General features: G+C 44.6%; 1 protein-coding gene across 1 annotated transcript in view; it reads right to left on the reverse strand.

The window, feature by feature from the left end:
* Positions 1-14,324, reverse strand: part of LOC132462829 (receptor-type tyrosine-protein phosphatase F-like) — a 95,679-nt gene that overhangs the window by 67,105 nt on the left and 14,250 nt on the right. The window contains 2 exon segments of the mRNA XM_060058591.1: positions 1,104-1,249; positions 13,635-13,802. Coding sequence (XP_059914574.1) covers positions 1,104-1,249; positions 13,635-13,734 — 246 coding nt within the window. The 5' untranslated portion in view covers positions 13,735-13,802.

Genomic DNA, 14,324 nt, shown 5'->3' on the forward strand with positions numbered 1-14,324 from the left:
ACATGATGAATGTCGATGAAAGCATTTCCCCAAATTCTTTGCACAATTTGTTTCAATTAGGGTATGTTTCAGCCTTAGTTAGAGTTTCTCCCAGTAAAGCTGAGACGATAGTTTAGAGTAACATTAGAATTGATACGTTCAAATGAGTCGGGTTAATAACAGCAGCGAACTTCGTGGACTTCGGTCTTGGTGATGAGGACTTCCCAGCAGTGGGACACTAATAGGCCCTTTTCCGGGACACACTTGAAGCGAAGACGTCATGCCGAAAACTTGGCCACACCAGTACGAGTAGAGGAGGCTGGGTCACGATCTTCTGTTTATCTAATCAGCCGTGTTCAACCAACCTCACCAAGGCCAGATAACTTGTAATCAATATAATACGGTAATAAATTGAAGGCAAATCACGCATGCGATGCCTAAAGTTATGGCATCGCGTGGACGATTCATTTCGGTTTTGATTTAAAAATGTCAAAAGTGGAGTGTAATAAATCACTGTCTGCGAATCACGGTGAATATACTGAGGGAGATGAAGCAGACTCCATAAATCAAGATGGAGGGAGATTAAAGAGGGCAGGTATGCCTGGTCTCGCTCAGAGAGGAGAAGTTGGCTCAAAGCTCAGCAACGGGGGCAAATGATTGTGTTCCCACCTCCGCCCCTTCCCACTTGCTTGCTTTGGGCTGGGCCACGCAGAGCTAGACAGCGCCGTGTTGATGTGTAATTGCGGTTTGCAGTGATTGAGTCTGGCACGTGTGCCGTCTTGTCCATCGACAGCTTAAACTTTCTTTCGTCGGTGGAGGTGTCGACGAGGGGCGAAGTATGTTAGGGCTGAAAGATTAATCGAATTTAAACCGACATTGCAATGTAATAGAAGGCAATATGCAAATCACGAAGGCTACGAAAAAAAAAAAAATTGGGGGATTTGTAACTGTTGACACCTGACACGTACAAGTAATAGTTAAATAAAGATGTTATAATATCGATTCATGCATCAATTCATCTCAATTAGACTATTTACCCAAATCTTTCATCCCTAGTACGTGTACATGAACACGGTACATGTAAACGTTCAGTGTGTTTATGAATCCCTGCACGAGTGACCCACCTCAAAGCGCTGGGAGCTGACTTTCTTTCCCTTCTTCATCCAGGTGATCCTGGGTTTGGGCTCCCCATTGGCCTGGCACACAAAGGAAGCCACCCCCCCTGAGATCCCTATCTGGTCCTCTGGGGATTTGATGAAATTTGGCATGCCTATGGAGAGAAGGAGGGAGGGAGGGAGAGAGAGATTTACGTTAGCATTTTGAGCTAAGGTTGTAGAACAACATTGTGAAACCGTGCTGCAGGTTGACACCTACAGGAATGTGCGCCAAAAACCTTCAGAGAACAAATATTTGAATAGAATGTAAAAAAATATACCTAAATAAATATACCCGAATGTCCCCAAGCTGCCAAGACACACCCAAACAACCTCACCCAAGTAAACCTGATAGTTATTCCTGTCTACTTTTTTTTAAACTCTATTTTTGTATCTGTATCGTCGGATCTATAGACCTGCTTTACTGCAAGAAAGGCAACCGCCGTTTCCCCAATCCAACAATGCTTAGAACCCTCCTGGAAGGCGTGAACAAACGAAAAGCTCCTGCTCATTTTGCAGCGCCCTCTGGCTCACTCTTATGTCACTGTGGTCCTGCGTGCATCGCGCTGACCCGTTCAAGAGTGTGGCATCAGGGCTAGCCTCTATCCGTGGTTGACCTCCTAAGATCCACAATCCTCGGTCACGCTGCGGTGGGCATGCACAGTAATGACAACATGAAACGACGCCGGCCTCATCCTCGGTGACATGAGGTGCAGGTACTGGGTTATGGCGCCGGGCCACAGCGAGGCCGGGGGCACGCAAGGCTGTCCTTGCGTAACTCCTCTAGGAGTTACCGCGTCGATGCCTTCTCCCTCCCCCTTCGAGTTAAAAACGGTCTGCGTTACGTCGGGCGACACCTGCGCACCGCGAGGTTTCAGCTGTGCGGCGGTGAGGCGTTTGACGGTTTGCGTGTGTGCGTGTGTGCTTGCGTGCCACACCCTGATCCATTGTTGTGTACACGACAATGGCGCTCCTTTCAACGCCACTTTCCCTCCGTCTGGATGACGCTGCACTCCCCCCCCACACACCCCTTCTATGCTTTATTAATTCTTTATTTACAGCCTGAGACAGGCGTAATATGAGGCAGGATATCACCTTGGCATGAGCGTGTGAATGCGTGTGTGTTTGTGTGTGTGTGCTACTGCTTGTGTGTGAACGTCATTATTATTACTGCCTGGGTCGACCTGTGGATCATCCGCTGAGATGTAAGCAGGGTTGGGATGGGAGGACGGGACGACACCTAAACCACAGTTCTGACTGGCAGACCGCCCCGCCGGCGAATAAACAAGAGGGCTGCGTCATTCCCTATTGTACACGGGACAGGAGCGAGACGGACACTCTGGCACGCTGGGGAGAATCCCAGACACTCTCCTTTAATATATCTTCTTGTATGATGTCTGGAGGAGGGAGGGGGGAGGGGGGAGCTAGATGGACAGGGAGGCAGTGGGAGGAATCGATATCTAGTTACCATAATGTAGCATCTCTTTTCTGATGCAGAGGGTGAGAGCCTTTAGTGAGAGCCTTTGTCCCGGCCGGGGCGGTGAATGATGCCATATTCTTAATGGGGAGATGTGATGGATGTCTACATACATGTATACACAGATGAATAAATACCCAAGCATAAACACACAGACTAACATGCGTCACGTGTAGGACAGCCACCCATGATACTTTTTCAATCGATTGCTCCGTTGATTCTTTTATTCATTTATCGCTCATTCTAATCGACCGATTTTCATCCCAAAACGTAATTCATTCAGGTGGCTTTACCTTTGACTGAGAAAAAAAAAATTATCAGTGGTTCCCAAACTTTTTTGTAAGCAAAGTAGTGAACCCCCCAACCCACCTTCACCGGTTCCCACGGTGCATAGTTGTAATAAAAAAATCCTTGCTGCTAAAATTTGCCTCGGTCTGCAAAGAGTTATTCTTTGTGTGCAGATTGTTCTGTGTGCAGCAGTCCACACATAGCCATGGCATTTATGCCACCGGTTTGACGTAACTAACGATATACATCGACCATACAGATACATCAGAATCTTCAGTATTCGCCTTGTTGACTGACATCGGCCTATAGGCAATCACGATGACATTCACCAATGGCAGTGGCTGATGATCTGTTGTTTCACATCAATTTGAACATAATCTGAGTCATTTGAAAAAAAATTGAATTAAAGGTTGTTTTAATCAATTTGTTTGAATTGGTGCTCATTCAAAGATAGTGTGATGAAGGGCTGAACGATTTTTGTTTTTGTGGTAAAAAAAAAGGGGGCATGAATAATTTAAAATACACCGGTATCGACTAAATTGTTATTTTAAACATCTGCATCAGCCCAACATCTCACAATGGATGCACTCCTTGCCCTGACATTGTGGCCCGGCAGTTCGCACACACTTCTTGCGGAGCTTGACCATTTCGGAGGTGTGCGTCACGCGTCAAATACCCGTATTTACCCTGCTCGCAGAGCCGTGATTTCATCATGATGGGTTCAAGCAGTGGCTCGCGAAATTCATGCAGGGTGCACCAGTGACTATGAAGTTTGGTACATGGGTGCACACGCTTGGGTAGTCATTTATGCTCTTGTGGGCAACACATTTGAAATTGTTGTGCTTAAACTTTTATGTGGTGTGCGATTGAGCTTTTCCCCTCACTAAAACACACTAAATTATCCCTTCCAACCCATCTCCCTGCGCCCCTCCCCCCCCCCTTACCCCTGTGCCTCCCACGCTGGGAATCACTGATGTAAGATATAGTAATATTCCCTAACATAGCCCCTTTATTCATTATATGAATCACAATTATTCAAACGTTATACCTAGGCAATAGCCTACACAAAGACATTATGCTTAACAAAATAGCAGAAATACATTTTCAACAAGGTAAACAGCCTAACAAGCTCAAACATCCGCACACCATCAATCAATGTTGAATAAGCCCGGATTCTCAATCAACAGTCGTTCATTAAAAAATCTAAGGTGGCAGGAAAATAATGTGTCTTCAATAACGAGCTTCAGAAGCAGTCACTATTCTCCATTCTTATAACAATCTGTCGGTGATTGGTTTTATAAGCATGAATAGACTACACTGGTTAGGGGCCCGATCAATAGGAACCGTGTATTCTCCTGCGTTGACAAAACAGCGCTAATCCAAACCCAGAGCCGTTAACATTAATGCACGATCAACAAACGTTTGACGCATGAAAAGGACTAAGCAAAGCTTAGAGAAACGCTCGGTTTGATCTTCCCACAGTGTTTTCGCCTTTTCTCATGGTTCACCTTCCAGAATAGCACCTGTTTGCCCTCCTTTAAGGTGTTTGCGAATTTTACAGGGAGGCTTGTAAAAAAATAAAGTAGTAATTCTTCACTGCGAACCAGCAACCTCTTTGTTGCCTGCTAATTTATAGGATACCCATTCTTCGAAAGCTTCCGGTCTGGGGAAACCTTTACACGCCTCTGCTTTGGTAGCAGACTGCTGCAGCCACAATGTGTATTTTTATTTATCTGAAGGTGTTTACTACAATAAAATTCATTGAAGGAATTGCTTTTTATAAATCAAAATAAAAGGTCGATCATAAATATGGAAGATGACAGATCTTAAGCACGGTAGTCATTGATGACGTCCATGAATCAGCCCTGATTGCATCAGCATGAACACAGACAGTTTACGCAGGGATGGGGAGAAAGCGTGAGAAAGACCCTGGCTTTTCTAGCCGCTAATCTTTCACCAGGCCCTGAAATCCCAGCATTGTAGAGTGGAGGGTTGGGTTGTTGTGGGTATGTGGGTAACAAGGTGGGAGCGTGATCAACATAGATGAGCCACTACCGTGTGTAGACGTTTGACGCTGTGTGCCTTCAGAAACAAGACGAGTCTAGTAGAGATGTGTCTTGATTACTGAACTACAGCACTTGCATCAAGCCATCAGCACGCGTCCAATGGTTCAGTCTTGGATACAGTAAATCAATGAATGCCGGAGCCCATTTTGTACAGGCCTTACGTCCAGCCCATGCGGTCTACATTAGGTGACCTTGAATAATTCCAATGCTCGGCCCCTCTCTGTTCCTACAACAGAAGAGCTTTGTTACATGTCTCCGTGCTCAAAGCCGTCTCAGATGACTTGCAGTGTAGGAGAGCGATTTCACACCTGTTGTGGTGTAGTTGTTAACATATGTATGGTAGACAGGCACGGCAAAAAGGGTCTCTGCCACACAATCACCCAACCGCAGCTCGCACATTGCCCACATCAATAAAAAGGTTGGGGGAAGCTGGCAGGTTTCATATGGTAATAAAAGTTCAAAATCTTTCTATGATGTCCCTAACAACACAAAAAAATGTTTGAAGAAGGCCAACACAAATATGTTTCATGGACCAATGCAAAAAAGGCACCATTACATTTACAGCACGTTCATAAGCCCGACAGGTTTATGACCACTAAGGACACAATTCTAGTAGCTAACACCATCGCTGCCTGCCATTCTGGACCATTAACAATAGAGAATAAACACAGTGTTTCCATGGCTGCATGGTAGCAGGTGCCGCCCATGTATTTGTGGTCATGCCTGTTTGCGATAAAATCCAATTCAGTCAGCCACCTGTGACCTTGTCGTACCACCTGAAAAGCCACATGACATTTAAATGGCATTTTTATATAAAAGGAGGTTTTGTTAGCAAAGCACAATTGGAAGCATTATTTTTCTTATCAGTAGCATATGACTATGCGTCAGGTACATCAAAAGGCCTGGCCGTGTGAATTAAGTCATTCCATTTACTGGTGTTAATAGTAGTCTGCACTTACATGTGTGTGTGTGTGTGTGTGTGAGTGTGTACACCAGTAGTGTGCTGGATTAGCATACAACACAAGAAGGCCTTGAGATCTGATTAACATCATCCTGACCCCAAGAGCTCCCACTAACATCTGTCCACCACGATTCTATTAAAGCGGAAAGAGTTGGGGTACTTTGGGTCGGGAAGTAGGAGGGAAGGATCAGGCTGCATTAAACAGCTCTGGGGCACAAATGGTAAATTAAAGCAAGCACGCTCAAAGGAAAGTCTAGTGCCAGAAAAGCATAAATGAGCAACTTTGGTGTTTTTTTCCCCCGGAACATTTCTAGGGATCAGCAGAGAATGGAGGAAAACCGTTCCTCTGAGCTACTGGTATTAAGCTGTTCAAAAAACTGCAATATCTGTGCTGTTTTTCTAAAGTTGATTCTTTGTGATCCCGAAGGCCTCGTCCAACCAACGTTCTTAATAGCGTTCACACACTGCAGTGACACGCAAAAAGAGTTTCTCCCTAAACTAAACTCGATAATTTGCTGGTTTTCTTTCAACTACATATTTTTTCCATGCTAGCAGTTGAGAATATCGTCCCAGGTTCCTTTTTGTCAGCTCTCTCCTTAAAGGGGATACATCCAGGCTGCCTCTCATTTTATTGCTGGTGCCCCATTTCCCTGGTTGTCAAGAAACACCGTTGTCACACTGAAACAATGGCTACGACTTCTGAGAGAGCAAAAAAAAAAAACATGAGACTACCTCCACAAATCTTTCTCTCTGCAAGCAGCTGCCAGAACAGAGCAGTAATCTGCCTCTGCTTTGATCCATCATCATCCAAGACACCCATCCTGACACTAAAAGGCTCCGGGCAGACATTGTCTTTTCACCGGAGATGTGATGGGGATGCGGCGCTGTGCCCGTCAGGGAGGACGGTATGGATTGCAAAGACCATCGTTCCCGAGTTGAGGTTATCTCCTCGTGAATACCTCTCATTTACCACATTGACAACAGCCAGTTTCCAGTTGGAACGGCACAGAGGCCCAGTGGTACCCTGTTGACTTCAGAGATTAGATTTGGCCTCCAGTCAGAGCTATTGACAAATCTGCATAGATCGTGTGGTCAGATGGTTTTGAAGTAGTCCATCACAGGGACCCTGATTGCCGGTTGCAGGAGATAAGCCAACTAGATGCCTTCAGCTATGCGTGTAGGTTTGGAGGTCAGTGACCTCCTATGTTGTTATGGCCTCACAGATAGAGATAGTTCTTAGCTCAAAGAATCCTAGCAACAGGTAACCCCTATCACCAAACACATTAGCCTATGACCCTAACCATGAAGCCTCAGCTGAGGCAGGGTCAAGATGAGATGCTAGTGTCTGCATGAGGAATGAGTTGGTAGACAACAGATCGCATTTCATCCCTAAATGTTCCAAGAATAGAGATACGATTTTAGGAAGCTTGTTGATAAGGAAAGAGTTTTACCGCAATATTAATTATATTGTTTTTCATTTGACTGCCAAACTTGAAGTACTATCTGTGTAATGGCATTTTTCACAGACATTAATACAATATACTCTTGTTTCCCTGTCTGGGTCCTCTGAGAGAGACTGGTAATGAATGCAAAAGTAGCATGGAGAGTGGCCTAAATGGCACTGGTGTAGCTAACAATTAGCTAATTCCCAAGTCTGTAAGACTGCCCATCGAGAGCTACTCTGTGGAGTAGAGTAACATAGATCGATATGCGTGCAGCAGAGTGCAAACCATTATTTCTTATTAATAATGGATTAGCACGTTATCATTTTCGCAAGGCAACACTTACTGGGAATTCGTCTAATGGAATCAACACTGGTAGTTGTTCTGGAACACTTCCAATTAGGCATTTTAAGACATTTGTTTTCTGCTTACTTCCACATGAAGCTGCCTCTATTACAAGTTATTAACCCTGATAAAGTTTGCACTTGTAGTTGTTTGTTGAAAGCTGTTAACATGTTCACAATATCTAGTTTCACGAAAGAACAATAATTTATAAACAAGATATCTCATATTATACATGTCATTTGTAAACCCAATCAGCAAATAAATCACTCTGTTTCTGTGCAAAAGGGTCCTTTATAGATATGTATATTTATTGTTGATTCCTATTAACATTCATATTTGTGTTAGCTATACATTAGAGGACATTGATTATTATGTCTGACTATTTGCTTGCAATGATAGTCAACAGAAAAGGGCTGTGATTTAAGAGTGATCAATGATTCAACATGGAATAGGCCTGTGAGTTTTATGTGCTCAGAATAACCCAACCAAAGCAATGTGATTTACCCTCAACAAAATAAACTTTGAAACAAACGCCCAAAACCTGCAGAAGAAAATGAAGGAAAAGAGATCCAAGCCATCAAACTTTCAACACTCTCCTGGACCGTGAAGAAAGGCTCTCTATCTGGGCCTTCAAGTCCTCCTCAGTGAATTATTCAAGACAGTGGAGAAGAACATAAACTCTGAGTGCAATTACCCATCACTCCTCTTCTCCCAGTGTGAGCAACATTAATGTAATGGCTTTCATCCTCAGAAGGCGATTATGAGCTGGAGAAGTATCTTAAGTCTGAATGCGGCCCGCAGTTCTCTCAGCGCGAGGCTATATGGCGTCATTCCGAGAAATATCATTATCGGGCAAACTACGTCAAGTGTCTACCTTTAAAGAGAGCGTTTTAAATAAATGACACTTTTTTGAGGATAGACGTGCCTTTGTGAATCTAGTCAATGAAGACTTAGGTAATGTCTGTGATGACGAGGTTAGTGGTATCATATGATGGGGAGGCTTGAGGTTGTACATTAGCCACGCTATTTACCCTGGCGCCTACAAGCCTCTATCCATACCGGATTCATTACTGCTGGCTTCTTCCTGCTGAGCTGATGCGCTTTACGGTAAAGTTTAGAAGAAAGGTGAGTGAAGCAGCGTCAACACGAACGCAAGATAGCCGTGCAATATTATACCATTCCAAGAGACACAGACCTCGGTCGTTTTTCAAATGGTTTGTTTTTCTACGGCTTAAAGTTATGGACAAGAGTGGGAAAATGAAGAGAACCCATGTTGTTCTTCCCTTCTGCAGTGTCTCCAAGGCCCTCGTTTGGCTTCATAACTTCTACGCAAGTGTCATGTTTTTTTCCCTATTTTTTTAAGCAACGTATTGAACTGTACAGATCGTCTCGATGCTACTCATCTGTTGAGCAAATGATGCACATGCACCAAACCTATAACACAAGCCGCTAATGGGCTCATGCGCAAGCTCAACTGCGGAGCTCATCAAAAATACCCCGTGGCATCATCGTTTATTTTGCTTGATGAAATTTTCTCATTTAAATTAGGACATAAAATGGAAGCACTTTCATAGTTCTTAAAATAGAGGAATACAGAAGGGCAAAAAAGTATCATTTTAATAGTGTGTCTTTTAATTTGTTAAGCTGCAGCTTGAGACCAAATACAATAAAAACCAAACTTGTTTGTTAAGTGCCTGTGGGGAAGCACACACTGGGGGATCCGTGGAGCAAAGGGCGGGTGGGCGGGACATGATAACGGCGGAAGACCAATGGGCTGGTGTGAGGGAAAGCTTTTAGTGGTCCCTATTGGGGTCGAGGACGGCAAACAAGAGAGAGAGAGAGAGAGAGAGAGAGAGAGAGAGAGAGAGAGAGGGCGAGAGAGAGGGCGAGAGAGAGCGAGAGAAAGAGAGAGAAAGAGAGAGAAAGAGAGAGACATAAGAGAGTTTGTCTTGTAGAGGCTCAGCTGGGGAACTGGGCACCAGTCTAATCGGACCCCATTTCAGTGAGAGGTCATCATCCATCACTGTACCATCTTGTTTGACCCCTATAACCTCATTAATTTGCCTCCCCTAGATTAGCTTTCCTTCAAAGCCCAGAGAGGGCCCCTGCCATTGTTCTTTAACCCGCACCTCACCCCGCCACCGCCTGCTTTTCCATACATGGCACCTAAAGTGATTTCAATCTACGCAGGATAAACTTGAAAGACCATTAAATGATGTGGCTTTCGGGACCTGAAACAACAAACAGCTTTTAGTTTAACTGGAGCCCACAGGCCTTTTGTCTGTTGCTAGCCTGCTGACACGCAGCCATTGCCTAGGTAGCCACTTAGGCATGAGATGGTTCCCACTTGAGATCCCTGTGATGTTCACCGTTCTGCCCCATGTCCATGGGCTGTTTGTCAAGCTTAAATATCCAATGAGAGACGCTCTGAGTCATAGGCCTAACGATAGATCTAGGTGTTGTCTTTCTGAATGCTTTTCAAAGTTAATGTATGTGTTCTCTGAATGCCTAAAACCGGCCACATCAAAATGATCTAGTTGAAGTCTGTCTATTAACATCTAGGAAGTACAATAGTGCACAAAATCTATTAGGGTTTGATAAAATGCCAGGAAAAATGTCATTCATTATCAATGAATCTGCAACCTTTGATACTAATTTGGAATAAGAAGAGACCCAACTCTATCATTCCCTGCCCCAGTTTCTGTGCACGTCCAGGAACATCACTCAAATAACTTGACATCTAAATGAAGTCGTTTATCTTAGAATTGGAAAGTGGCTTGAAATTATTTTAACTATTGCCTCAGCTATCTTTTCTAAAATGACGCTGAATGAAAACTGACGGCAGACCTCTTTGCGTGTGGCCCTGCTATCAATGTGGCCAATTCAATTATTAATCGTATTAAAATATCTTAATTAACAACACAGTATTGTTAACTCTATCCCAACTCGTTAACCATTTCAATTTTACCCTAGCATTCCCTTCGACCGCCTGGTCATCTGTGTGGTCCACAGAACGCTAACAACATTAGCCTCCTGAACAAAAGGTTCTATAGATGGATCTACTGACTTTTAATTAAAAAAAAGAATCAATTTCCTTGCCCATTCATTTTGAGAACTGGGTGACCATATGGCCACTTAAAAACACAATCCAATTCCGACCGCCCAACCCTTGCCCCGTCCTCCCCAAATCTACTCCCCTTTTGTCCAATGCACTTCGGTTTAGTAGCCCTCTAAATTATGTGATCACTTACAGGGCCCCTACAGCAGTCCCGTACATTTTCATTGTGGTATAGGGTACATTTCTGGTTTTGTTGGTTAGGGATTTAAGCATTTCATTGCCTCTGAACACCACATACACCATAAACCTGCCACGCGGTGGATATACTGACCCATAGCAGATAGGACATTCATTTGTGGGTAAAACAGCTAGCCCCCGTTGTTAAAGATCTACCTTGATCTTTTTCCCTTTAAAATAATCAAAGCCTCTGTAGTTTTTGTGGTGTATTCTACTTTCACTCACGATTGCCAAAGGGTCGGAGAGTCAAATAAATGATTGGGGGGGGGAAAGGGGTTACATGAAAAAGTATGTTTAAACCAGGAGACATAATGATGATCCTGTGAGCGATCCTCTGTGTGCAAGAAACCGCCCTGGTGGTCTTCCTGTAACTCACGATAAAAATCCTACCCAGATTATAGGAGGCAACGGGAACAAAGCAGAGAGAGAGACATACATCAAAAGAGGACATTAAAGTACATGGAATAACTCAGGGTGACAGCACAACAAAAAGATAACCACTAGATCCAAGTGCTGGATATGTCTGACTTTGAGGCTGACCTTGCAGTGGGCGGTGGTCTATTGTGTCAAGGGAGGCAGCACAGAGAGCCAGATGATTAGCCCAGCCCTCCCCCTCAGAGACCCCCCCCCCCCCCCAGGGATCAATGGACCATCCAAGATCGGCACTCAAAATAATCACACTGTATTGTGAGCCTACTCAATTACAATGCAAGAGGAATGATGTCATAGGGTTATAGCACAGACCGTTATGGGGAGGTGGGGTTAGTCGGGTGTGGGGGGGGGAGTGTGTGTGTGTGTGCGCGTTATTTGCTTTGGTACATCAACAGCAACGACACTAATTGAATTGTCTTACCTAAGCGATGGCAACGCAACACAATCTCGCAAAAACACAGCAAGACAGAACAGGGACAAGAGACAAGGACACCGGAGAGGCAGACTGGAAATAGAACGATCAGTAGAAACGGTGTGTGGAGTTGGCGGGGACATCTAACACTGGTACAAAAGTCTGCAATCTGAGGCCACTTGGCTTGCCGGTGCTGTTTCCGTAGGAAAGCTACAGAGAGTACTGGTAATCAAAACCTTGCCAGGCACCCCACCCAAAATATCATGTCTGCAGTTTGCCCTGTAATTCAGGGCCCTGCGAGCAGAACTATCACATTTGCATAACTTAGACGCATTAAAATTACAGGCAACCATTGTGTGCAACCCCACCATTTGTGGTAGGTGTTATTTTTGCCCCCTTCTGCTGGTGTCTTATTTTAATTCCATGTCTGTTCGCACTATACTTTGAGTAATAGCAGGCCTTGGCCTATTCCCATAAAGAGTTACATAGACATACATCCATAGACTTAAGAAAGCTCCAGAATACTTTAATGCGACACCAAGCCCACGTTCATGTGCTGATTCAGTCCACAAGCCGAACTGGGAGCCTCCCATTTAATTTAGTCTTGAAGGATCAATGGCTGAGTGTCATTTAAAACAGTTTCTTTCTTATGGGTAAAGCAGAGAAAGATATTTGTTCTTATACCGAAGCCGAACTTATCTGTAAACGGCGGTGAACATAACAGTGGAACATAGGTTCTCAAGTAGGGCCATTAACAAAGAGGAAAGTGGATAATGGTACTTGGCCTATCAACAATGTGCCCCTGTAAGAGCCGGCTGGAAAAAGGCACATTCCGTAATCACCACACTTTTATACAACAGCTTAACACAGTGCGAGGCAGAGGTGAGAATAATTCTTGAATTAATTATTATCTTGAGTAAAGAGAGGCATTGGCAGAGGAGGTGTGAAAACGTACTTCTGGGGTCGGACTTGCATTGATACTGGGTATGAAGAGGTCTCAGAGCCTTGAACTGAAAGAACAGTGAAGTGAAAGGCAAGGGGAGTACAGAAATACACTGTATATATTGTGTGAGTGTGTGTGTATATAAGGGGGGGATGGGGGGGGGGGGGATGTTCTAATTGAATTACAGCAACCCTGTGACAGCATTGCAGCTGAGGTCATGCAGTGAATTAATTATGTTCCTGACCCTGTCTACAGCAGTGGCTCGCGGCCGCCTCCTGGGGCCTCTCCGGCCCCCCGGGGCCCAGCAACAGTGACACATCTTCCTGTGCTGCTTCTTCCACTCACAGCCTTTATTCGGATCGACAGCCAGGCATAGAGGCCGGAGGAGCATCCTCATTGCATTCTCCGACCTCTTCCTTTCACCCGGGCGCTACGGGTTTCAGAACTCCGGGTAGGAATGCCTTAGCTTAGTCACCTCGTGTAGCTTTTCCCCTTTCCTTCAACTGGAGTCATGGAGCATTATATAAATGAAATGTACAAGAAAGCAGCCCATGCTTTCTTGTACAATCACTTTAATGCACTTTATGCGTTAAAATCCTCTGTAAACGTGTACCGTTATTGTGAGGCAGCATGTCAGATCTAACCTGAGTTCCTGCCGTAAGGACTGAGCCATAATGTTAATTTGAACGTATTTTTAAGTTACATAGCCAAATAATAAAGAAAGGATATCAGTGTCACAGAAACGAGTGCGAGTACGTTTAACGATTGGCTTGGCCAAAATGCTACATGATACTGAACCAAAAATAACACTGAGCTCAGAATAAAACCGTTGCTACTTACTGTCTGCCAGAGAGGACATCGCCGTGCAGCTGAGCAGAAGCAGGAACGGCGCCGCCCATCTGGGCAGGAGGGGCACTGACAGGTGAATGTTAGGCACCATGTTCCAAGGTGGCACTGCTCCCTCCTCGAGTCCCTCCGCTAGACACTGACAAGATCAAAGACTAACACCTAGGAGAGCAGAGAAACACAGGGACACACACAGTCAGGATTTGCATAAGTTTGAATGAGCAACGACAATAGCACTGCGCTAAGGCAAACACATATTTAAAGAAATCTATACGAAAGGAGAAGAAAATGAGTCGCCAACACAAATGGGAAAAACAACGACGCACAACAGCCAGAGCTTTTCACACAAATCCCACTTGATCCCGCCTAAGAGTTGGAATACCGTCCTCGTCGGCGACAATGAACGACATCCTGGCTCGGTCGAAGGCAAAAGGGAGGAAGCCAGTGCATCTCCGATACCAAACAGGTCTCCCTAATGAAGGACTGCTAAAAAAAAAAAGAGACAAAAGACAAAGAAAAGACCCCCCTGAGGTTTGGGCCCCCAGGAGTCCCAAATCCACTAGATATCTCCCATTAAGAAATTGAAACGCTGTTTCCCAGATGAGCCCAAATCATACAGAGTGCCATGATGTCACAGGATGACAACATGCGACCCATGCATAAACACGACACACACACACACAC

The sequence above is a fragment of the Gadus macrocephalus genome, chromosome 8 (assembly GCF_031168955.1).
Source record: "Gadus macrocephalus chromosome 8, ASM3116895v1".
NCBI lineage: Eukaryota > Metazoa > Chordata > Actinopteri > Gadiformes > Gadidae > Gadus > Gadus macrocephalus.